General features: G+C 53.9%; 1 protein-coding gene across 1 annotated transcript in view; it reads right to left on the reverse strand.

The window, feature by feature from the left end:
- Positions 1-26,387, reverse strand: part of MOV10L1 (Mov10 like RNA helicase 1) — a 75,176-nt gene that overhangs the window by 39,178 nt on the left and 9,611 nt on the right. Inside the window, exons 4-12 of the mRNA XM_062201902.1 lie at positions 21,790-21,902; positions 21,142-21,326; positions 18,338-18,481; positions 17,518-17,750; positions 16,378-16,504; positions 15,256-15,450; positions 12,417-12,531; positions 6,196-6,373; positions 5,846-5,916 (exon numbers count right to left, since the gene is read on the reverse strand). Of these exons, the coding sequence (XP_062057886.1) occupies positions 5,846-5,916; positions 6,196-6,373; positions 12,417-12,531; positions 15,256-15,450; positions 16,378-16,504; positions 17,518-17,750; positions 18,338-18,481; positions 21,142-21,326; positions 21,790-21,902 (1,361 nt within the window). The remainder of the gene's footprint in view (positions 1-5,845; positions 5,917-6,195; positions 6,374-12,416; positions 12,532-15,255; positions 15,451-16,377; positions 16,505-17,517; positions 17,751-18,337; positions 18,482-21,141; positions 21,327-21,789; positions 21,903-26,387) is intronic.

The raw sequence follows: 26,387 nt of genomic DNA on the forward strand, positions 1-26,387 counted from the left end.
CCAGCCTCACCTCCTGCACACACCACTGCGGCCTCCAGCTTCAGTGGCCAGCCTCACCTCCTGCGGCCTCCAGCTTCAGTGGCCAGCCTCACCTCCTGCGGCCTCCAGCTTCAGTGGCCAGCCTCACCTCCTGCACACACCACTGCGGCCTCCAGCTTCAGTGGCCAGCCTCACCTCCTGCACACACCACTGCGGCCTCCAGCTTCAGTGGCCAGCCTCACCTCCTGCGGCCTCCTGCACACACCACTGCTGAGAGCCAACTGCAGGAGGCAAGCACAACAGTGGCCAAGACCTCAGACCCGGCCAACTTGACCACGCAGTCCGTAATCCTGAGCTTCTGACATTGTGGAACAGTGGACATCACCAAGGTGCAACATCTGAAGCCAAGTGCTTGCACTGTGAACTCCGAGTGAGCCAGCGTGGGGTGCAGCCGAGTGCGTCGGGGACCACGGCGGGCTGCTTGGCTGTGCCTCTCCTCAGAGTTCCTGTCTGTTTCTTCGGAGGATGTGGGGCCCAGTGCTTCCCCTCTCGGCACAACTGGTCTACCTGGAGTCCAAGGTGGCCACCTGGCTGTCCTGGGACCCCCATGCCATGTAGTCAACAGCACAGGTGGCTATGGAGCTGGCGAGCCTGACAGACCCCAGAGTCCAGGATGAGCAGCTGCTCTGTGGGGGGCAGAGGGATGGCCTCGCCACACTATTGATGGAGCTGACAGTGGACACTGGCCAGGCACGATGTGACCCCTGAGTAATGTGGGACAGCTCCCTGTCAGCCACCTGCAGTGCTGCTAACCCTGGAGGTGACCTCAGGCGGAAGGGGACAGAGTTGTGATTTCGGTTCTCTTTCTCAACTGGCTGGCAACAGCAATTATTTCATTTTATTTGAAAGACAGAGTTCACGACCTTCCAGTCTCCACATGCTCTCAACAGCCAAGGCTGGGCGAAGCTGAAGCCAGGAGCCAAAACCTCAATCCGTGTCTGCCATGCGGGCGGCAGGAGTTAAGCACCTGAGCCCCCATCACCCGCTGCCTCCCAGGGTGCGCAGCTGCACAAAGGCTCACCGGGGAGCACAGCCAGTCTTGAACCCAGGCACTGACAGGACACAGGGGTGTCCCAAGCAGCGACTTACCTGCTACACCACCTGCCCGCCCCAAGAGCGGTGCCTTCATCTGCTTTCCTCTCCTACCTAAGGTCCTGTCTGCAACTGCCGCCTTCTCCTCAAGTGGCCTGACACGCTGACAGTCCGCAAACACAGGCTTCAGTGCTGCCTTGTGGAACGTGGATGCTGGTTCTCCAAGGGTCAGTACTGTCACCATCAGGAGCAAGTTCCTTACAAGAGGATGGACGCCGACACTCGTGCAAAACAGACACCTTTTCTTCTGCTGCCATTTTTTTTTTGGGTAAGATTTACTTTATTTGAAAAGCAGAGTTATAGAGGGGTGAGAGTGAGGGTGTTGGCTACAACAGCTGCAGCTGGGCCAAGCTAAAGCCAGGAGCCAGGAGCCAGATTCAGGTCTCCTGCACGGCTGCAGGGTTCCAAGCACTTGAACCACCTTCCACTGCTTTCCCAGGCACATTAGAAGGGAGCTGGATCCGAACTGAAGCAGCTGGGACTCAGGCCGGTGCCCACTGGGATGCCGGCATTGCACGTGGTGGCTTAACCCAGGCTGCCAGAATCTGTCTGGGGACAGAGGCTCCCAGGGGACTTTTTTTTTTTTTTTTTTTTTTTAAGATTTCTATTATTTTCTTTTTTTAGAAAAAGTTTATTTATTTGGAAGACAGTGTTACAGAGAGAGGTGGAGACAGAGGGAAGTCTTCCATCCATTGGTTCATTCCTCAAATGGCCACAATGGCAGGAGCTGAGCTGATCTGAAGCCAGGAGCCTGGAACTTCTTCCAGGTCTCCTACATGGGTGCAGGGGCCCAAGGACTTGTGCTATCCTCCACTGCTTTCCCAGGCCAGTGGAGGGAGCTGGATTGGAAGAGCAGCAGCCGGGACTTGAACAGATCTGTATGTGATGCTGGCACTTCAGGCCAGGGCTTTAACCTGCTGCGCTACAGTGCTGCCCTCCCCTCCCCCACGAATCTTGACGACAGGAAAACATGGCCTCACGGCAGAGGCAGGCAGCACCCAGTGCCCCTGTGCTGGGCTCACGACAGAGCGTGGCCCAGCCAGGCGCTCCAGTCTTGTCGCTGGAATGTCATGGCTGAGAGCAAGGGCAGGGGAGCTTTCTTCTCGCACATGGAAACTTGTAACTGGGTTTTCACCACCAACAGGTGTGGCCCCCATCTCAGTCTCTCTTGCCTTTGTACCGACGATGCTGACCACTTCGAGCAGATCCCGGGGCATCAGGCACAGCCTGAGCATGGCAGCTAACAGTGAGGCACCAGCACCACTGTGTGTGGCATCTCCTGTTTGAGGCTGGTGGAAGCCATGTCCTTGAGAACTGGGACCTGCGCAGTGCGGCTGTGCTCACCGGGCCTGGCTTTCCCCGGGAGCTGCTCACGGCACGGGCCCCTCACGATCTGTAGGAACCCTGGCTGGTGGCCGTCACGGCACAGGCCCCTCACATCTGTAGGAACCCTTGCTGGTGGCCGTGTCCTGGCCGAGACAGGAGGCCTGAGCTCCTCTGGAGAAGGCACCGCCTCTGAGGCAGCTTCCTTTATGTTTTTTTTTTTTTTTTTTTTTTTTTTTGACAGGCAGAGTGGATAGTGAGAGAGAGAGACAGAGAGAAAGGTCTTCCTTTTTGCCGTTGGTTCACCCTCCAATGGCCGCTGCAGCCGGCGCATCTCGCTGATCCGAAGCCAGGAGCCAGGTGCTTCTCCTGGTCTCCCATGGGGTGCGGGGCCCAAGGACTTGGGCCATCCTCCACTGCCTTCCCGGGCCATAGCAGAGAGCTGGCCTGGAAGAGGGGCAACCGGGATAGAATCCGGCGCCCCGACCGGGACTAGAACCCGGTGTGCTGGCGCCGCAAGGCAGAGGATTAGCCTGTTGAGTCATGGCGCCGGCCCCCTTTATGCCTTCTTTTTAAGACTTACTTATCTGAAAGACTTGAGTGGCAGGGAGCAGAGACAGGGAGGTATTTTCCATCCACTGGTTCACCTCCCAAAGGCCACCATAGCCAGTGGATAGACCAGGCTGAAGCCGGAGCCAGAGCCAGGAACTCCATGTGAGTCTCCCACGTGGACGGCAGGGACTCCGGACTTGGGCAGTTATCTGCTGCTTCCCAGGTGCAGCAGCAGGGAGCAGGATCAGGAGTGAACTAGCTGGGACTCGAAGCAGCACTCCAACATGGGACGCCTGGGTACAAGTGGCAGCTAACCTACTGCACCACAACACTGGCCCGTTCTGAGACCTCCCACGCCCTTTTTGGTACAGAATTCTGTCCTTTTACTCTTAGACGTCACCTCTTCCTCCCAGGTAAGTCATCAGGGCTCCTGCAACAGTAACCGTCTATGCTAGTCTCCATTTCCTCCTCCACTGCCACCCACCGCTGCCGCCACCTTCCTCATCGCGCTGCAGGGACGAGCGTGGCAGCTCTTCCGTCTCTACCCACAGTCCTGAGGGTCCTGCCAGGGCGACGCTGCAGTCCATGGCTGGGCAGCAGCGTGAGCTCAAACATGGGGCAACATCAGATGTTTCGTAATTCTTACTTCCTTTCAAAGTAATGGCTTTGGTGTTGTCCTTTTCATTTTCTTATTTTTTTTCCCCTTTTGAGAGGCAGGCAGACACACATACACCCTATCTGCTGGTTCACTCCCCAAGCCCCAGATGCCTACGACAGCCTAGGCTGGGCCAGGCCAAAGCTGGGAGCTGGGAACTCTCCAGGTCTCTCCCATGGGTGGTGGAGACCCAGGTACTCGAGTGATCACCTGCTGCCTTCCAGGACTTACATTAGCAGGCAACCAGCGTCAGGAGGGGAAGTCGGAGTCAAGCCACATACTTCAGTGTGGACACGGCACCTTCTTTCTTATTTTTTTTTTTTTTTAAGATTTATTTATGGGACCGGCACTGTGGTGCAGCAGGTTAACGCCCTGGTCTGCAGTGCCGGCATCCCATATGGGTGCTGGTTCAAGACCTGACTGCTCCGCTTCCGATCCAGCTCTCTGCTATGGCCTGGGAAAGCAGGAGAAGATGGCCCAAGTCCTTGGGCCCCTGCACCCGCATAAGACCCGGAAAAGGCTGTTGCCGTGGCTCAACAGGCTAATCCTCCGCCTTGTGGCGCCGGCACACCAGGTTCTAGTCCCGGTCGGGGCATCAGATTCTGTCCTGGTTGCCCCTCTTCCAGGTCAGCTCTCTGCTGTGGCCCGGGAGTGCAGTGGAGGATGGCCCAAGTGCTTGGGCCCTGCACCCGCATGGGAGACCAGGAGAAGCACCTGGTTCCTGGTTTCGGATCAGCGCGGTGCGCCGGCGGTAGCGGCCATTGGAGGGTGAACCAACGGCAAAGGAAGACATTTCTCTCTGTCTCTCTCACTGTCCAGTCTGCCTGTAAAAAAAAAAAAAAAAAAAAAAAAAAAAGAGAGAGAGAGAGAGAGAGAGAGAGAGACCTGGAAAAAGCTCCTGGCTTTGGATCAGCACAGCTCTGGCTGCTGCAGCCAACTGGGGGGGAGTGAACCAGCGGATGGAAGACCTCCCTTTCTCTACCTCTCCCTCTCTCTCGGTGTAACTCTGACTTTCAAATAAATAAATAAATATTTTTTTAAAAGATTGATTTATTTGAAAGGCAGAGGAGAGAGGGAGGGAGAGGCAGGGACACACAAAGAAAGAGAGAAAGAGAGGGAGGGAGGGAGGAGAGAAGGGGATCTCTTCCATTTGCCAGTGCACTCTCCTAAAGCAACAGTCAGGACCAGACCACGCCGAAGCCCGGAGCCTAGCGCTCCATTCTGGTCTCCTATGTGAGCGTCCATGGACCCACGCACTCGAGTCTGTGGCTTACCAGATGCACCAGCAGGAAGCTGGATGGGAGGCAGCGCTCTGACGAGGGATGCAGATGTCCAAGCAGTAGCCTAACCTGCTGTACCCCGACGCCTGCCCGGCAGGGCCAGCTGAACTGCCGTTTTCACTGCCACATCACACGCCTGTGCTGGCTGCCTGCTGACTTTCCCACACCAGGTGAGGGCTGTGTGACGTCCAGGCTAAGCACTTACCTCCCATGCAGACTCAGTGTGTGGACCCAACACGCCTGGCCTCCAGGGGCGCCAGGAACGGCTGGGTCACAAAGCCCCCTTACCCCAGCTCTGCTCTGTGCTCTCCAGCTGATTTTCCTCCTGGAGCTTGAACTGTGCCAGCTCTTTCAGAAAGCCCAATCTAGGGGCCGTGCTGTGGCGCAGCGGGTTAACGCCCTGGCCTGGAGCCCCGGCATCCCCTGTGGGCACTGGTTTGAGACCTAGCTGCTTCACTTCTAATCCAGCTCCCTGCTATGGCCTGGGAAGGCAGTGGAGGATGGCCCAAGTCCTTGGGTCCCTGCACCTGCCTGGGAGACCCGGAAGAAGCTCTTGGCTCCTGGCTTCGGATTGGCGCAGCTCTGGCCGTTGCAGCCAATTGGAGAGTGAACCAGCAGATGGAAGACCTCTCTCTGCCTGTCCTCTCTCTGTGTAACTCTGACTTTCAAATAAATAAATCTTTAAAAAAAAAAAGAAAGCCCAAATCTAAGTAAATTCAAACATCACAATTTGCATATAACTTAAAAGGGGTATTTTACACAGTTGAAAATGATAGCCTTTACGCAGGTTCCTCTTTCACAACAAAACCTATTTAAACATGCACTTCCCAAAGCCCAAGGGAACACCTTCACCTGACAGGCGCAGTGGCCCAGTCCGCCGTGAACTCATTAAGAGCGTCCTCACCTCAATCACGTAGCCGATGTACTCGATGACGTGTCCATTGTACTCTTGAGTTTTTAAAATCAGTTTGTCACCTAGTTAAAAGACACATTACCAGGTATAAACAAGACAAAACGGCAGATTTCTGCTGCTCTACTGTAACAGCGAACACTGAGGAAGTAACAGCACAGAGGGAACGTTACGGACCAGCTGCTGAAGGGCAGAGTAAACCTGACAGGAAACGCGCCCGAGTTCTCAGGTGGCACAGGCATTCTAACCCGGAGCAAAGAAAACGAATAACGAACGTGTCAGCAGTCAGACGCATGGCCCCCAGCGTGGTGTGTGCGCTGGAACAGGACAAGTGACAGTCACACCTGCATACAGGGAAGGCCTGCTCTCTGCCAGCCCTGGGACCTCCAACACCAGCAGGTCCCCGTTCCTCTTCAGGGTGACTCCACTCATGTTATATTCTTTCAGTTCTATTTCTGCGTGAATCTCCTCAAGCCACAGCAAAGTGGAAAACTTCTCCTTGTAGTTTGACATGTTCAAAAGCTGAAAAAACACAACATGTTAATTAGCAAGTCAGTGAGAGCAGAGCAGCAGGTGAACCATATTCAGGCCTAAGAAAAGGTGGCTGTGGGGGCAGGGCAGGGACAGCAGATGGCAGTGTGGCCAGCAGGGCAAGAGCTCCTGGTCAGCCTTGGATCACCTCACTGGAGAAAGGACCACTGAATGTTTTAACCATTTTAGACTCGCAAGCTCCAGAGCTGCACACTTCCTAGAGGTCCAGGAAGGAAAACGTTTGTTGAACTTGTCATTTCTGGGAGGTTCTTTTTGTTTTATGAAGATTTTTATTTATTTGAAAGGCAGAGTGACACAGAGAATGAGATTGTTATCAATATTCCATCTGCTGGTTCACTCCCCAAATGGCCACAATGGCCCAGACTAGGCCAAGCCAAGGCCAGCAGCCAAGAACTCCGTTGAAGTCTCCCTCCCACATGGGTGGCAGGGCCCAAGCACTTAGGCCATCCTCGGCTTTCCCATGCCATTAGCAGGGAGACAGATCAGAAGTGGAGCAGCCGGACTCAAACTAGCACTTCAATTCAGGATGCCAGTATCACAGGTTTAACCCACTGTGCCAGAGCTGGTCCTCTGGTAGGCTTATAAGTAGGGTTTTTCCAGAAATCTTTATGCCATTATTTCTAATATAATTTCCTTGTAGCTTTGGTATAGATTTTATATGTTCGAATCTTTTCCATTTATTAACATCTGTTTCATGGCCCAGGATATGGTATTTTGGTAAACACTCAACCAAATAGAAACAGAAGGAAACTGCCTCAAACTAATTCAGAAATTCTGGGAAAAGCCCACACAGGCATCCTCCTCCCTGGAGAGCCCGACGCTGCTTCCTCTGAGGTCAGGAAGGGGAGGAAGCCCGCTTCACTTCTTCAATCCAACCAAGGACAGGGAGCCCCGCCCAGGGCAGTCAGGCGAGAAACAGGAAGAAAAGGGCACCCACGCTGGCAACGGGAAGCCAAACTGTGTGTATTTGAAGACGACATAATTTTATTACATAAAAAGCCCTGAAGGCTCCACAACACAAAATCTGTTAGGATACATGAATTCAGCAAAGCAGCAGGACACAACATCAAAAAACAAAAATCACCTGCGTTTCCAAACGCTCACAGTGAGCAATCCGAACAGGAAAGCACGAGAGCAATTCCATGTACGCAGCACCAAAACCATGCAAGTTCTCAGGGACACATTTACCGCAGAGTCAAAGACCTGCGCGGGGAGCCACACGATGCTCTGAGAGACATCCAAGTAAGAGCTCCATGACCACGGAACAGAGGGCTCAGTGCTGACAAGGTGTCCACACCACCCAGAGACCAACAGATTCGATGCAATCACTTTTCAAATTCCAGTAACTTTTTTTTTGCAGAAATAGAAAAACCCACACAAGAATTCATATGGAATCTTGAGGGACCTTGAATAGCTAAAACAGTTTTTAAAAAAGAACAGAAGGAACTCTACTTCTTCAGTTCCAAAGTTATAAGGTTACAGTCATCAAAACAGTGTCCTATGGCGTAAGGCAGACATGCAGACAAATGCAAACAGTCAACTGATTTTCACAATGGTGTTAGACCACACATGAGGGGCCAGGGCTGTGGCATAGCAGGTAAAGCCACCGTCTGCAGTGCCAGCATCCCATATGGACGTCAGTTCAAGTCCCAGCTGCTCCACTTCCTCTCTAGCTCTCTGCTATGGCCTGGGAAAGCAGTAAAAGGTGGACCAAGTCCTTGGGCCCCTGCACCCATGTAGGAGACCTGGAAGAAGCTCCTGGCTCTGGATTGGTGTGGCTCCAGCCATTGCGGCCATCTGGGGAGTGAACCAGCAGATGGAAGATCTCTCTCTCTGCCTCTAACTCTGCTTTTCAAACAAATAAATAAATCTTAAAAAAAAAAAAAAAAAGACCACATATGGAGAAGCAGTCTCTTCAACAAACAGTGCTGAGAAAACAGGATATCCATGAGGCCCTCACCTACACTACATACAAAAATGGACTCAAAATGGATCAGAGACCAAAATTTTTTTTTTTTTAAATCTCAAAATGTCAATTTTATTCATTTACATTGCATTTTTTGGTATTCTATTAAGTAGTACAGATCAGGGAAAACAAACAGTATTTGTCTTTTGGGGACTGGCTTATTTCACTAAGTATAATGGTTTCCAGTTGCATCCATTTTGTTGCAAAAGACAACCACTGTCAACCCCTCCAGCCGGACTCAAAGTCAGTGGGTTACGCAGATTTTTCACTCTGGTAAAATACCCTGGTCACATATGTGCACAAGAGCTGCTGCAGCCTCTAATAGTGTCAAAACGGTGTCTTCTCCCTCCTAGTTGCTGAGCATCCTTGTTGGTGGATGGGGAGAAAGAAACATGCTTTTCTTTCGCTGGAATAGGCAGTTACCTGCCCTGTGCTGGGGATCCAGGCCAGACTCAAAAAAATTGTGATCCACAAGTCTCTTCCCTGGGCAATCAACACCAGTGGCACAGGCTTCTGCAATCTGCTCTCGCTTCAATTTCCAAAGCTGTCTCCTCTAGCTCTGAGCTGTGGGGGTCGTGTGTGGTGTCCCCACTCATTGCTGCATGTGCACACGTTCCACACTGCTCCACAGTGTCCTCCTTCTTTCTGTAGAATTTCCACTGCAAACATCTCTCCAACTCTCCCCTGGGAATGCACTTCCTCTTCTTTTCTTCTACCATTTTCCTGTGATCAAAAACACTACATCTTTTCCCTATTCTGCCATCATGAAATTGCTCTCATTTTGTTTTTGATTTACATTTCCCTGATGGCTAGTGATACTGAGCATTTTGTCATATATTTGTTGGTCATTTGTATATCTTCTTTTGAGAACTGCGTATTCGGGTCTTAACTGGATCGGTTGGTTTTGTTGTTGATGTTGTTGAGTTAATTGGGGTTGTTGATATATTCTAGGTATTAATCCTTTGTTTGATAAGTAGCTGGCAAATTTTTTTCCATTTTAATCAGATATCTCTTCATTTTATCAATTGTTTCCTTTGTTACACAGAAGCTTCTGTGTTTGATATAATCCCATTTGAGAGACCAAAATTTAAAATCTAGAAAACTCTTAGAAGAAAACAGAGGAACAGGGTTGGCATCTGGCCTGGTGGTCAAGTGGCGCCCCCCTATGCTCCCGATTCCAGTCCCGCTAACCTGGGGGCAGCATGTGACGGCTCAAGTGACTGGGATGCTGCCACACACACGGGAGACCTGGACCGAGTTCTCAGCTTCCAGCTTCAGCCTGTTCTCCCCCACCCCCCACCTCCTGGCCCCTAGCTGTTGGAGGCTTTTGGAGAGTGAACCAGCAGATAGGGAAGGGATAGGGAAGCATCCTCCCCCTCCCCGCAAAAAAAAAAAAAAAAAAAAGAATAGATTTTAAAAAGCATAGGGGCTGGCATTGTGGTGGAGCAGGTAAAGCCGTGGCCTGCGGCGCCAACATCCCATATGGGCTCTGGTTTGTGTCCCGGCTGCTCTACTTTCAATCCAGCTCCCTGCTAATGGCCTGGGAAAGGCAGAATACGGCCCAAGTACTTAGGCCCCTGCCACCCACATGGGAGACCTGGATGAAGCTCCTGGCTCCTGGCTCTGGCCTGGCACAGCCCTGGCCATTACAGCCATCTAGGGAGTGAATCAGCAGATGGAAGCTCTGTCTCTCTTTCAAATAAATAAATAAACTGTTTTAAAAAAAAAACTACAATGAGATGCCAGTTCACATTCACTAAGAAGACCAGGAAATAACAAGTGCTGGTGAGGACGTGAAGACTTGGACTCCGTGCACCACTGGCAGGGATGTGAAACAGCACAGCCTCAGTGGAAAGCAGTGTGTGCGCGCCTCAGAAAATCAAGTATGATCCAGCAATTCCATTTTCGGGTATGGTCTCACAGACCTCAGGCTGCTAGCAGCTAAAACGTGGAGAAAACCCAATGTCCTTCAGAGATGAACGGACGAGCCGTCTACACACCGTAGCGGTATCAGCCTCCATGCTACAGCACAGATGAACCCTGAGGACACTACGCCAAGTGAAATAAGCCAGTCACAGAAGACTCAGGGGAGGTTCCCACACTATCCAATCCACAGAGAGCGGAAGTGTGGGTGCCAGGGACTGGGGGTAGGGGAGTTATGGTCTAACGGGGACAGAGTTGCAGCTTTTTTCTTTACTTCATTATTTATCTTTGCTGTTGCTTTCTGAGTTTGTTTTACACGAGGAAGCATTCTGGGGGTGCACAGTGGTGATGGCCACACAGCATTATGCACTCAGTGCCAGGGAACCACGCCCTCAAAAATGGCAGAAGGGTGGTAAGCTCACAAGTATTTTACCACAATGAACCACACACACAACGTTTACCAAAGCTTTGCTCGTAACTGCCAGAACTTGATGCCTTTCCACAGGCAACGGATGGATGAACTGTGGCCCATCCGATGAAACAGCATGTAGCACCCAACCCAATGTGCGTGCTGGTGAGGACCCCCTGGGAGGGTTCTCGCCCAGGAGCCCACAGGACACCCTGAACAAGGCAGAGCTCTGGCAGGGGCGTGGGGAGGATGAACGGGCAGGGCACAGAGGGTCTCTGGGCACCGAGACCGTGCACGACAATGCAGCGGTGCACACGTCACTCTACGCCAGGAGCAAAGCCCTAGTGAAAACCACGCAGTCCGGCTGATCACCGAGTGTTAAAGTGGGTTCCTCAGTTGTAGCCAACACACCACAGTGGTGGTGCTGACAGCGGGGCAGGGAGGGTGTTGGGCACCTTCCTCTCAAGTGCATCACGGCAAAGGGCACTGCTGTGTGGACATCCAACAAAGCAGACCTGACAGCCAAGAGCAGTGCTGGGTAAGGCCCAAGACACTTCACACGGAACGGCACTGGGTCCAGCTCATGTACCAAACTATAAAGCTTCAGTGTGAGATGCTAAGACGGAAAGAACAAAGGGGACAGGCAAACAGAGCTGGGGTCTCATGTCCCCTTCCTGAGAAGCAGAACAAGCAGACAGAAACCAAGGACACAGAGGACTGCAATAGCAGCAGCATACGGGGCCTCACTGACACTGTGAACACCCCAACAGGTGGCAAAACACTCTCCTCAAGGACACAGGGTGAAACACCCCAACACAACTCTCCTCCAGGACACAGGGTGAAATACCCCAACACACACTCTCCTCCAGGACACAGGGTGAAACACCCCAACAGGCGGCAACACACACTCTCCTCCAGGACAGAGTGAAATACCCCAACAGGCGGCAACACACATAAACACTCTGTCCTCCAGGACACAGGAGCACTGAGCACAACAGACCACACCAATAAATGCAAAAGGATGCAAGCCACAGAGTGTGAACAGCATAAACATTTCCAGAGATGCCCAGCTCCATGGACTCTGCATTCGAGGGGCACCTCTGCTCCTCCCAGGCTACATAGGATGATGTTCAATGTTTACAAATCCTTTGTCACTTCAGTGTGTTGTCCCTGTCCCTCCCTCCTGCAGGCCCAGAGGCTGCTGGCCCTAGCTCCACTCTGCCTCTGCCTTGCCCCCGGGGCTCTTGAGTGCCCACATGGCTACTCTCTCCTCACCGCCCTCACTCCTCCATGGATCTGGAGAGCGACTCAACAATACAGACAGGGAGGGGAGGTTCCTGGCCCTGCTTCTGATCAGGTGAGGGGGCATGCTCCCCAGGTGCCCATCTGCATGTGCCCCGGGTGGCTGAGCTGTGTTGGGAGTGCAAAGTCACTGAGGGGCTGAGCCTCCACTCAGAGCAGTGCTTCGTCTGACGAGAGGCTAGGTTGCAGCTGAGGGCACCCAATACCCAGGACTCGGATGAAGAGGCTGCAAGGCCCTGGCAGTGGGACCGCCACAGGCGATGGCTCCTCTCACCCTCAAATCCCCAGCTGCCTGAGGCAAGAACAAGCCTGTACGAGGCATCAGTCTGAGAAAGCATCAACCCATTTTTCCTGGGAAACAACTCCAGTGTGAGGAGGTGAAGACCCCACCAGCTACCAGACCCTCTCCCCACCTCTGCCAGCATTGGCTGGAAAGTCAGCACGTCAATCTTCTGCTCCACGCACTTTTTAAGTCTGTCTGGTATTGGGTACTGCGGGAGAAAGCTTGGAAGCTGTCGTCTTGAGTTCCTTAAAAAAAAAAAAAAAAGTTCACAAGCTAAACCCAATTCATCACCCAGGCAAGCGTCACGTGTCAGACATTTCTACGCAGATGTCCCCTCCTGCTCAGGGCCACAGCTCCACCCCAGGGAGGCACAAGAGCCGCTGGCCTAAGTCAGCAGCAGCCCCGCCTTCAGCCCCAGAGTCCTCCCTCATCAAGCACACGCTGGCTTCTCTGCTCCGTGCGGCAGGCGGCAGAGCTGCTCTGGCTGCACGGGCAGCGTGGCTGGAGTCCAGGAGCTCGTGGAGTAAAGCGGCTGTTCAGCCACGGAGTCAGCTGCTGCACCGTGTGGACACTCCCACCGTCACTGCCAAGAGCACCCAGTGAGAGTGGCCCTGTCTGGCCCCTGCCTCCCCCGCCTGTCAATCCCCTGGGCAACTTCACTTCCCCCTCAAGCTGCACTCCCCTTTGCAGGGCTGTGGTGGGAGTCAGAGGTTCTGCCAGGGGCAGGATGAGGACAGCCAAGCTGGCGTGGGCAGGTCTAACGCAGCAACGGAGGAGAGGAAGGAAAAACTGGGGAGCAGGAAGCTGGAGAGACCCGGGAAGCTGAGGAGCCTCGGCTGACAGCCCAAACACCAACTCAGCAAGAAAGGAGGAGGCGTTTCCTCCCCTGCTCCCCACCAACTCCTCACTTCAGTCTGGGTCTGGAAGAGGAGAGGGCACACTTCCAATCTCCTTACTCTTCACGTGTCACCTCCCCTCAGCACACACACTGCAGCCCACCCTATAGACACCACTGAGAGCACCTGGGTGTCATCACCCGCACCCTGTGATTTATGGGAGCATAGGTGTGACATGCACACACACACAGGGCAAAGGTCCTGAAAAGACGCGCTGTGTTAGGAAAACGCAGCTGTGCGCTGTGGAAAGGCACAGGCACAAGGCAGCCTCCTCGGCGAACGTGACCTGTGTGGGCAAGGAGCAGGCCAAGCCCTGGTTCAGCCTGAGCTGGGGGTCCTGGCGGGATGTGCAGGCTGTGTGGCCAGCAGCAAGCGTCCACCACCACACGTGGACAGGCCCAGACACTCAGTGTTCCAGACACACCCAAGCCAACCAGGATCTGGGCCTCCTACATCCTGGTTCACAGACAATGCCAATCACTGACATGTTCCTATTCAAAGGGAAGTCACTGACCAGGGAGTAAAGTGCTTGTGGTGGCAGCAGGAACCCAACCTGCTGCCTCCCAGGATCAGCGCTGGGAGGAAGCTGGAGCCAGGAATGGGACAATGTGGGACACAGATCCTGTTAAGCCAAATTCTAGCTAGAAAGTCACTTGGTGCAGCATTAGATGAGAATCAGGGGTTCGCAAAGGCTCCGTAATTAAAAACCCTATTACCTGGGACTCTGCTATCTCGTAGGCCATGGCTAGAGTCTGCCCTGCATTTGACCAGCGGTCGCTGTCATTGATGAGAGTGGCCACCCAGCACTGGGAAACTGTACTCTATGTTTCACCCCCTTGGGCCTCAAACAACGCGACGCAAGGACACCCATTCGCACACAGACGAAGGCTTGGAGGTGAAGACGCCCAACGTTACTTAGCTCCTTGGTGGCAGGGCTGGGGCTCAGCAGCGTTCACCAGCGTTAAACAAGCACACACTGCCTCACTGTCTGAAGTTTAATGGAGGGCCACAACCCCTGCCTTCAGTCTATTACTGGGACAGCATGTGGTGTGAGATTGAGAATTCCCACTATTTGAAAAGTGACAGCCGGCACCACAGCTCACTAGGCTAATCCTCCGCCTGTGGCGCCGGCACCCCAGGTTCCAGTCCCGGTTGGGGTGCCGGATTCTGTCCTGGTTGCTCTTCTTCCAGTCCAGCTCTCTGCTGTGGCCCGGGAAGGCAGTGGAGGATGGCCCAGGTGCTTGGGCCCTGTACCCGCATGGGAGACCAGGAGGAAGCACCTGGCTCCTGGCTTTGGATCAGTGCAGTGCACCGGCTGCAACGTGCCGGTCATAGTAGCTACTTGCGGGGTGAACCAACGGAAAAAGGAAGAGCTTTCTGTCTCTAACTCTGCCTGTCAAAAAAAAAAAAAAGAAAAAGAAAAAAGAAAAAAGAAAAGTGACACACTGCCTGTGTTCTAGGGCAGCCCCTGAACCCAGGCCCACCTCTTATGGTTGGAGAAGAATATCCACAGTACCTTCAAGTAAACTTACAAAGCACCCTCACACGGCAGCAGACTTAAAGCAACAAGCAGGCAGGAAACGTGGGCGTGGGGAGCAAAGATCATACCCAGTTAAGACCTGGATGGCCTTAGGTTCCCAGCCAGACGTCACCAGAACACAGGTCCCTCTCTGATGGACTGCGTCCTCAAGTGCCTTCAAGAGAACAAGCAGTCCCGGCTACTGCACCTGAGCCACGCTGAGCTGATGCTGACGGTGCTGCAGCCAGCCCTGCCCGGGGAGGCTGGGAGGCCAGCAGGAGCCACGGGCAAATCCTGCCCTGCTCCGAGTCACCCCGAGACTGCAGGGCTCAGTGGGGCCTGGATACAGCAGGCACCTCCTCTGAATTCACACTGCTGTGGAGCCCCAGGAATGGAGCCCACCCTCCCAGCTTTCATGGAAACACACCTCATGCCCCCAAAACAGTCATGCAAAGAGGTTCAACTCCCCTAGCAAAGGTGGGGGCCCTCCTGGCAGGAACTGCGTGCCTCGTCTCCGACACACTGAAGGCCACATGCTCACTGCACTCACACACCTCTTCTGTGTGGTCACAACAACTGTGGTCTTTGTGGGTGCTGCAGCCTGGCAGCTTTTAGGTTTTTTCCAAGAAAATGGCTCGCGGACAGCAATGAGTGACTCCTCAGCACTCACGACGCTGACTTCAAGGTGTCGCCCAATGAGGAAATTCGAAAAACACAGTAAAAGGAGCTCCTTGCAGCGGCCAGGATTTCTTGAAAAAAACAAAATTAAAATTAGCTTCAGTCACACCTAAGACAGGCAGATACAGGTACAGAGAAATTCACAACAGCGCTCAGCTTTCCATTTCATCTTCAGAGAAAAGGAGACTTTCTAAGGTAAGTGATCTGACACCGTCCCAAGGTAAACTTGTCTTAAAATCTTTTCTCTACCTCTCAGACCTAATGGGAAAAGTGTTTTCATTATCCCCAAGTTCATATCACAGCTGCACAACATGACCAAAGATGTGCCCCACTTGGTGTTCGCTTCTGCCCCACCTGCTGCCGTGGCTCCACCCGTGGCAACACCGCCGCTGCTCTGCCAGTCACCCACGGCTTCTGACAAGCATGAGGGTGGTGATTCAATGGGGCTTACTTTTTTTTAAAAGAGATTTAGAACTACATGGACTTTGATGACTGAGGAGAGACGAGCAGACCCGGGCCCAGAAGCCCACCGGCAGGTGACCACACACTTGTGAGCAGCGCCAGCAGGGGCAGTGGGAAGAGGAAGGCAGCTGGGGACCAGTGCGGGAGGGACAGCAGAGCTCAGGCCCCTGCTCCATCATGGTTCTCCGGCACTCTGTGCTACCTTGGCCTGAAACAGGCAGGGGTCTCAGGAGCAGCTGTGGGCGGTGGCAAGGGCCTGGAAGCAGAGGCTGGCACTGCTGCCGCGAGGGCCTCGTAGGCGCTCTGCGTTTTCTGTGAACGGGGGTCGGGCCGTCAGACCGCAGCGGCTGTTGCCTCAGGCAGGCAGCACGCGCACAGTCATTTTCTAGACCCATGATTTTCTTATGATTTTGTCATACTAAAACAGTCATGAGTACTTTATAACAGCCAGCTTACAAGTATGATACATTAAATATAAAAAGGAAAATGTGCAAACGTCCCCAAAGGAAGCTCTCTCCAGACCCCAAGTCACATACTTTGCATCACACACAACCACGATGCAGGTTTTCCCCCCTGGGGGGACCAGCTCCCCAAGCTCAGCATCTGCCACCAGCTTCTGTGAGGCAGTGTTTTCTTTCTCTCTATCTTCATAGGTACAGTCACCTGGGAATCAAATTTAAATCCGTAATTAGACCAAAGGCAAGTTATTCCTCACAGTGCTACGATGCTGGGGAAGTGCACCCTCACACAGACACCAGCCAAGCAGTCAGAGAAGGAAACAGACCTACCAGAGGCTTCCTGTGACCTGGGAAGACTTGGGCTCTGCAGCGGTCCTGGGCTGCCTGGCCTACCTCCCTGACATGGACACACCCAGGGAGCAACTGCTATGGAGGCAGTGGCTGGCACTTAACAAGCGAGCTTTGCCCTTCTCCTAGTCCCAAAACAGTGACAAGAAGGACCCAAGGGGCCGGCGCTGTGGTGTAGCGGGTAAAGCCAGTGCCTGCAGTGCCGGTGTCCCACATGGGTGCCGGTTTGAGACCCAGCTACTCCACTTCTGATCCATCTCTCTGCTATGGCCTGGGAAAGCAGTGGAAGATGGCCCAAGCCCTTAGGCCCTTGCACCCACGTGGGAGACCTGGAAGAAGCTCCTGCCTTTGGATCAGCACAGCTCCAGCCATTGCAGCCATCTGGGGAGTGAACCAGCGGATGGAAGACCTCTCTCTCTCTCTCTGCCTCTCCTTCTCTGCGTGTAACTGTGATTTCCAGTCCAGTTCTCTGCTATGGCCTGGGAGAGTAGTGGAGGATGGCCCAGGTGCTTGGGCCCCTGCACCCATGTGGGAGACCCGGAGGAGGCTCCTGGCTCCTGGCTTTCGATCGGCGCAGCTCTGGCCATTGAGGCCATCTGGAGAGTGAATCAGTGGAGGGAAGACCTTTCTCTCTGACTCTGCCTCTCACTGTCTGTAACTCTACCCCTCAAATAAATAAATAAAAATCTTAAAAATAAAAGCAAAAAACAAAAAGAAAGGCCCAAAACCAAAGAGCTAGGAGCTCAAAGAGCTGCAATGGCCGGTGGCCATGGTAGCCACCGCTGCCCATCCTCTCTGCCAGGGCTCGAGGCTGACCCCAGAGCTCACCTCAGCCCACCGGCCCTGTGCAGCAGCAGTGGAACCGCTTACCTGGGAAGGCTTCTCCGCTGTTCACCACGATGCTCTTCAGCGTCTGAGGGGTGTTGTTTTTGCTGCGGCTTTTTAACGAATCAGTACTTTCACCAGAAAAATCCTTGGCCTCCTCAGGAACAGAAACAAGAGATACAGCTGGGCGTGCTTGGTCTTGGAATCTGAATTGTTTAGCTTTATCCCAGCCTGCCAGCTTGCAGCTGACTAATTTCTGAGCAACGTCCCCTTTATTCCTGGAAACAGAAAATCAGCCATCATCATGAGACAGGCTTTCTAGAACTAAACATCCAGTTACCATAAAACCTAGCATTCGGGGCCGGCGCTATGGTGTGGCGAGTAAAACCGCTGCCTGCAGCGCCGGCATTCCATATGGGCGCCGGTTGGAGTTCTGGCTGCTCCACTTCCGATCCAGCTCTCTGCTATGGTCTGGGAAAGCAGTAGAAGATGGCCCAAGTGGCGTTGGGTCCCTATACCCACGTGGGAGACCCGGAGGAAGGTCCCGGCTCCTGGCTTCAGATCAGCACAGCTCTGGCTGCTGGAGCCAACTGGGGAGTAAACCAGTGGATGAAAGACCTCGCTCTCACTCTTACAAATAAATAAATCTTAAACAAAACAAACAAACAAAAAAAAAAACAAAACCCTAGTATTCAAGTTCAAGTATGGCAGCTGCAAATGCCTTTAAGAATTTAAACTTAAAGGATATTTTGGGGGTAAACATTTTTGAAAAGACTTTCAGAGGGAGAAAGTACATGGTCCAAGTCATACTGAAATTCTTTAACCCCGCCATGTCACACTGGTGAAGGCCAAGCGGCCCACTCACTCTATCCAGATCACCATCGCTTTCCTGGCGCCTTCCTTTAGCGTCCCAAAGTTTGTCATCCTCGTCACTTCAATGTCGCCTTTGTTTTTCAGTAAGAGGGTTCCATAGGACTCCTCGGGGAGCACTCCTGGGGCAGTGGAGTCTCTGCAGAGTGCCAGAGAAGGTGCGGTGAGCCTCCCTGCAGCACTGCCCCCACACCCGCGTCCGACCCTGACATGGCCGCCCAGCCAGGAGGTCCTCGCAGGTTCAGACTTCCTAGGGACGGCGTTCTTCCAGAAGGGGGTCACGGACTCCGGACCCCCCAGGTCTAATAAGACCTCACCACTTCCCATCCTGGCTGCTCTGCAGGAAGGGCTGAAGGTCCCCCGTAAGAAAGGGGGCACAATGGGCCCCACACCCCGAGACCCCCCAAAACTGCCTTTGCCCGGAGAAGCCTCACCCTGAGGAACATTCACGCACCACTCAGCTCGTTTCAGGAGCCCACACACACGACAGCAGTCCCGCCAAGTAACAGAGCCAAACAAGTTCTGTCAGGGAATCCTTCTGCAACAGCCACGGTGAGCAGTGGCTGCACCACGCAGGCCACACTATGGAACTGCCCGGTGACACGGCTCTCAGGATGCATCCCGTCCTTAAGGGGCACACGGCTGTATTTGGGAACAACGCTGTGACAACATTTTCCCTTCAGCAAATGAGAAGATTCGCCCTCGCTCCTGTGCTTTTTCAGAGGGGCAGCTGGCACCGCTTCCCTGGCCACAGCCCGCTAAGAAGACAGGGCCTTCAGGATGAGCCCCACCCGCACTCAGTGACACGACACTGTCCCTTCTCTCCTCCACACTCGACTGTCTCTTCTCGTCGGCCTCACGGTCCTGGGGCCCGTGCCGTGCAGAAGCAGAGGAAGCAGAGCTGCTCACGGCATGAGGCAGGAGCAGGGCGCTCTGGGGAGGGCAGGGTGCTCTGCACGTTCACTCATGCTGGGCCAGGCCATTGTCCAGGAGGCCACCGCACTCAGTCTGGAGAGCAGGGGTGGTGCCCTGGGCTATGAGTACAGGTCCAGTGCCCGCCAGGGGGCCACAGGTCAAGCAAGCAAATAGGCAGAGCACGTCCCTGTCCCCACGGGGCAGGGACTTCACAGCTTCTGCCCCCAGCGTGGGGCCCCGCACACACATCAGGCCAGTGAACCCTGCCCTGCTTCTGGCACCACCAGGGTGCAGATGGGGCTGACCTGATACCGAGGTGAGAGCCTGCATTTCCTCCACAGAGAGGCAGGATCGCATGGGGAAGGGGATCTGGGCACCAACTGGCCAAACTCAAGTCTCTGGAGCAGGATGAGAGCAAGGCACCACAGAGACTGTGTGGCCATCTTCTGTCTAGCAACACCTCCAGATGGCTGTGGGCCTGGGCCAGCCCGCCCTCTGGGGCCTCCTTTACAGACGTGAGTGCCCGGCCCCTGCCCCTCAGGTCACACTGGGCCTGTCCTGTGGGCAGGATGCAGACAAAACCTCTTCCTGCTCAGGACTGTGTCCCTGAGATTGAGCAGGCAGAAGGATCAAGGACACACAATGAGCTCCCTGGAGGCAGGTGCTGAGAAGTAGCAGCAGACAAGGAAGGTTCAAGAAGGTGGGAGCAGTTGGGGGGGGGGGCAGCGTTTGTGAGCATGCATGAGGAGGGGTCCTTGTGGCACAGAAAGAACAACAAAGACACAGGAAATCCAACCCCTGCAGGAAGCCATCAGGGCCCAGGAGCTTTGACAAGGCCAATACGTGAGAACAAAGGATGTGAAAACCCACCAAAGAAGGATCATCATTGTTGCGGGCTTTCCCCTGTGAAATTCACACTGAAATTTAATGCCCACTATGGGATATTAAGAGCTGGGACCAGGCCGGTGCTGTGGCATAGCAGGCTAAGCCTCCGCCTGCGGATGCTGGTTTATGTCAAGGCTGCTCCTCTTCTGATCCAGCTCTCTGCTTACTGCCGGGACAGCAGTGGAAGATGGCCCAAGTGTTTGGGCCCCTGCACCGACATGGGAGACCTGAAAGAAGCACCTGGCTTCTGGTCAGCCCAGCTCTGGCCGCTGCAGTCATTTGGGGAGTGAACCAGCAGAGGAAGACCTTTTTTTCTCTCTCTCTATCTGTAACTCTGCCTCTCCAATAAGTGTCTTTAAAAGAAAGAGCTGGGACCTTCCAAAGGTGACTAGGGCCCTGTGCTCACGAACACGTCAGTCACTCCTGAGACATGCATGCGACACAGGTATGGCTCTGCTGGGAAAGGCAGTCTGGCCAGGCCTCCACGAGCCCCGCCTCCCACCACTATGGGACTCTGGCAGCAAGGCCGTCTCCATAAGTATCCAGGCTGTGCACTGTGAAAGTGGACGAAGGCATCCACTGACCTAAGATCAAGGATCAGGAAGGCCTCTCGGCCTTCGCCTTGAACCAAGCATGAAGGTTGCATCTCCTTTAACCCTCGGGCCTGGGAACACCTGCTGTCCCGGCCATTACAGCACAGCCACGCACATCCTGGAAAAGGCAGTGTTAGCCAGTTCCACTGTGCAAGCATCACTGTGAAGACAAACCACGCTGGCACATCCCTACCAGGCGGGTGGCACAATCCCACGGGCCCACTGTCATATACACAAACCACGCTGGCACATCCCTAGCAGGCGGGCGGCACAATCCATCGGGCCCAGTGTCATATATGCAGCCTGTCACTGACCCCAAAATGCCATTAGGCGATGCATGATTTCTAACTCTTTTCAAGACACTTTCATTGGGGCCTTTCACCCCCCAAAGACGTTTCATCCGCACCTGTGCACGGGGGTGAGACACAGCGCCCTCCAGACGTAGCACGACTGGCTGCTCTCCACCACCACCGCGCTGACGACATCATGTCTGCGAGGTGTGTACCCCTCAGGCAGCTTCAGGGAGTCCAAGGTGAAGAAGATGCTGTCCTCGATGACCCCATTCCTCCCGCAGAGGCTGGAGATGCAGGCCTGTGAGCACAGCCCCAGTGTCACAGGCTGCTCACACCCCAGTCACGGCCCAACCCTGGGGGTAGCAGCTGACCTCGGAGCAGAGGCACACACAGGGGTCCAGGGGCAGAGAGGGCTGTAGTGGCTGAGTCACGTTCCTGCACCGTGCCCTCCATCCTCACCCCCAAACCACACCAGCTCTTCCAAGGAAGCTCAACTCCCACTGTACTCACAGTCTTGTCCCTAGAGGTCCTGGCCCTTACACATCGACTGTGTAACCTGGAGCTGCATCTGTGAGCTCCCAGGGCTGGCTTCTGTCCTCTTATGGGACACAGCACTCTCGTAAGGAAATGCACTCCTCTCTGGCCACGACTGAGATTTTCAAGGTCTAGGTTCCCCACACACCTAGAACAGGCCTGGCCTGGGAGAATCCCTGCTGGCAGATCTGGGCAAACACAGGCAGAGGCATCTGTTCACACGCTACCTTGTCCACACGCTTGTACCTCAGCGGCTTTACTGAGATGGCCTCGCTGCTCCAGGTGCCTGGCCGGATCCAGTACTCCGCCTCCACCCAGTCTCCCTTGCAGGGCTGGAAACCTGAAAGGCCAGGACACCCTGCAGTCAGCCACTGCACCCGAGATGGTGGGTGAGTGAGAAAGCCCCTCCACTTCCGGGAGAAGCCTTCAGCAGCTCAGTCCTCGCCCTGTCACTCACTTCAATGCAGCAGAGATGGTTACCCCAGCATGCACGTGGAGAGCTCGGGGCACCGCCCCAGGACCCCATCTGTTCAGCGGAAGCTACTGCATGGGGGAAAAAGCTACAGCTAGTTACCTTTGTCAGCTCACAATAAACATGTTCAAACAAGGTCAAAAAACAAGTGCATGACTGAACACTGAGCTTGTTTCTCAAGAAAGCTGGTGATGAAAACATGACCGAGCCCACCCACACACGCTGACACCTCCACTCGACACAGCAGCCAGTATGCCGAGGCCGTGGCCTCAAGGTCAGGACACTGTTTTCTAAACTATGACTTCATTTGTTAAATTATTGTTTAACATACTTGCCAATTTTTCCCTCAAACATTGTAGGACATATATGTAAAGGGAAGCTATGGCTGTTAACGTGCCCACTCCCTGGCCACAGGAAATAAGCCGTGAAACTCAGCTTAAAGACTCAGCACTGGAGACTACAGAGCATTCTACAGTGACAACCTGCAGGTGCCAGCCGTCCTCACTATTTAATACAGGCTACACTAACAGTAAGATTCCTACATGTTGAGAAACCTGTAAGTCAGGCCACATCACAGTGCCGCAGGTTAAACCGCTGCCTGCGATGCTGGCATCCCATACGGGAGCAGGTCTGAGTGCCAGCTGCTCCACTCCCTGTTCAGCCCCCTGCTAATGTGCATTGCCCACAAATGTGGTAACACGTCCAACCACCTGAAACACAAGGGCACTTCAGAAAGCCTGGGAAATGCAATTAAAGACAAGCTGATCTTGGTGGAAAAAATCAGTGCGTAGTTCTTCATGACATGCACTTCGTGAACTTTCTGAGACATCTTGTAGATGCTGAGAAATTAAAGTATGTTAACAGATATCAAGAATACAAAGCCCGGGCCGGCGCCGCGGCTCACTAGGCTAATCCTCCGCCTGTGGTGCCGGCACCCTGGGTTCTAGTCCCGGTTGGGGCGCCGGATTCTGTTCCACAGCTCTCTGCTGTGGCCCGGGAAGGCAGTGGAGGATGGCCCAAGTGCTTGGGCCCTGCACCAGCATGGGAGACCAGGAGGAAGCACCTGGCTCCTGCCTTCGGATCAGCACAGTGCCGGCCGTAGTGGCCATTTGGGGGGTGAACCAACGGAAGGAACACCTTTCTCTCTCTCTCTAACTCTGCCTGTCAAAATAAATAAATAAATAAATAAATAAAATACAAAGCCCAGATAATCAAGGTTAAAATTATTTTTCTTTTTAAGAAAAAGATTTTTGAGGGGGCTGGCACCGTGGCATAGTGGGTAAAGCCACTACCTGCAATGCCAGCATCCCATATAGGCACTGGTTCAAGTCCCAGCTGCTCCACTTCCGATCTAGCTCCCTGCTAACGGCCTGGGAAAACAGTGCAAGATGGTCGAAGTCCTTGGGCCCCTGCACCCATGTGGGAGACCCAGAAACAGCTCCTGGCTTCTGATCAGCCCAGCTCTGGTCATTGTGGCCACTGGGGGAGTGAACCAGAGGATGGAAGCTCGCTCTCACTCTCTCCCCCTCTGCCTTTCAAATAAATAAATCTTAAAAAAAAAGATTTTTGAAAATAGTTTCATAATACTACTACTTTAAAAATCCACTAATACAATAAAGTCAGTTAGCCAACATATAGACACTTCAAAATCATTTAATTAACTTTAACATCCTGTACTCAGCAAAGGTGTACTGCTGTGGACACAAACCATCTGGCCACAAGGGGGCGCCCCACAGATGCCGTGGCCCCTGTGAGGACTGAAGCCCCTGCAGGGCAGCAGGCAGGAGTGCCCACTCCACTCTTCCGCCCTGCCACTGCCCCATTTGCTGGTGCTGTGTACAGACAGGCACAGGCACTGGAGGCTGCAGCTTAGGACACAAGCTCTGATGATGGGTGTGGGGGTCAGCGAGACGAAAGCATGGCTCAGCAGTGACTGCACTGTCACAGCCAGCGGGCGAGGTCTAGGCTGGGCTCTCAGGCCTCAGGCAGGGTCTCTGGGGATGAAAAGGCCAGAGGAGACCTCTCACAATTCAGAACCCAATCCCCCACCAAAATTTAGGCCACTGGATCTCATCTAGGGGTCATCCCCCTGCCCCCCCCCCCCGGGTCTACCTGGCAATGTCCCAGACATCCTAGGTTGTCATAATGGAGGGGCAGCACACTGTTAACAACCCCATCTGCACCCCCAGCACACACACACACATGGTCATGCCCATGTCAGGTGCTAAGGACAAGGCCTGACCCGTTCTGGCTGCCTTCTGAATGGCTGAATATTGGAAGCTCAGTCTAAAAACACCAGAGCCCCTCTACTAGAGCTAAGAATCCCTGTCCCACTCCTGTGCGCCACCTCACAGCAGGCTGTTCAAACGTGCACACTCCTCCAGGGACCACCTTCTGTGCTTGCTCCCCAAAGGACACCTGCACCCTGGCTGGTCCAGTCACCACCTCACAGGGTAACCGAGGGCAACGGTTAGGACAGAGCCTAATAGACTAGCTTATGGCCCTCTCTCTATTTCTGCCACACCCATGGCTGGACCAGCCTGGTCCCAGCTCAGCCTGCACCCACCCCACAGGGTCCAACCACTCAACTGTGTGTGGTCCCTGCAGAGCAGAGACCAGGGCCACTGTGTGCCTTTACTGACATGGCCGTCCTCAGAGCAAAGCGCTCCAGATCTGTTAGCGTTGAGAAGGAAGCACACTGTGTGGGCTGTCTTGTTAGTAAACAAGACAGTAAGCATACTCCTTTCTTTCCTCACCTGCGGTTATGCAGAGCTTATGCAGGAGGTGTCATAGGAACACAGTGCACCCCCGGGCTCAGGGGGTGTGGTCACTTTTGGCCACACGGCTGCTGTCTCAGGAGGGGCCTCACCAGGCCCACAGGAAGGCCTCTGGCCCTGCACAAGCTGGCTGGCTGGTTTTAGATTCTCATTTATCCTTTCTCACACTGCTTCCTTCAAGAGTGCTCTGGTTCTGCTAACAGCCATGCTGACTCCGCACAGCTCAGCCTCAAGAGCAAACCCTCCAGGCTGAAGCTGCTCCTCCCTCAGGGCTGCACCTTCTCCACCGCGACTCCTGCCGACCCCTGCCGCCGGGACACACCAGCCTTCTCTGCCTGCATCCGCGGCCTGCTCGCTCGTGGCTGAGGGGCCTTGGCAATCCCAGGCAGCTCCCCCAGGACCAAGGGCCCACCTGACCAACACAGATCCTGAAACTCCAGGTAGCCACCTGTCAATTTCATTTTGGGGGCGCTCAGGGCTCACAGTCCTGGTGGGTGGGGCCGACCACCCAGACTGCAGGATGGCTCCTTGTGCGCCACACACACCTCTCAGGTGTCCGGTGGATTCAGCCGACAGCCGCGCCCCAGACAGCTTTCCCGACCCCTGCTCTGTGACCACGTGCGTGCAGGTGTCTCTTCTGAGGACCTGGGCCTCTCACATGAGGTCTCCCAGCGTCCAGCTCCAGACCTACCATCACAGACACCAGGGGCATGGCTAACAGCCGCTAAATTAAATACAATAAATGACACTGACATTTTTTTCTTTTAGCAAAAAATAAAAACCTTAAGGTCAGCTAAAAAAAATGCTATTAAAAATGGGTATACATGCTTGGAAAGGTAAACCCTATTTTAAAACGCTAGAGTAGGCCGGCGCTGTGGCTCAACAGGCTAATCCTCCGCCTTGCGGCGCCAGCACACCGGGTTCTAGTCCTGGTTGGGGCACCGGATTCTATCCTGGTTGCCCCTCTTCCAGGCCAGCTCTCTGCTATGGCCCGGGAGTGCAGTGGAGGATGGCCCAAGTGCTTGGGCCCTGCACGCCATGAGAGACCAGGAGAAGCACCTGGCTCCTGCCATTGGATTGGCACGGTGCGCCGGCCGCAGCGGCCATTGGAGGGTGAACCAACGGCAAAGGAAGACCTTTCTCTCTCCCTCTCTCTCTCTCTGTCCACTCTGCCTGTCAAAAAAAAACAAAAAACAAAAAACAAAAAACGCTAGAGTACTTTAAAAGTAAAAGTGCCTCTGTATAGCTGTAATGTTGCTGACTTAGATTAGCAACTCAATAGCTACATGGAACTACTTTAGAAAGCAACAAGCTCAGAAGAAAAACACAAATCAAAGATGAGATTCAACACTGGCACCCCTCCAAAGCCACCCAACTCCCGAGTGACTCTGTGAGGCCAGAACATGAAGAGATGCACACAAATCTGACCCTTCAAGTATCTGTGCAGCCATCTCAACCCTAACCGCACAGGCGCCCAAGTATCTGTGCAGCCGTCTCAACCTAACCACACAGGTGCCCAAGTATCTGTGCAGCTGTCTCAACCCTAACCGCACAGGCGCCCAAGTATCTGTGCAGC

This window comes from Lepus europaeus, chromosome 10 (assembly GCF_033115175.1).
Source record: "Lepus europaeus isolate LE1 chromosome 10, mLepTim1.pri, whole genome shotgun sequence".
NCBI classification, from domain to species: domain Eukaryota; kingdom Metazoa; phylum Chordata; class Mammalia; order Lagomorpha; family Leporidae; genus Lepus; species Lepus europaeus.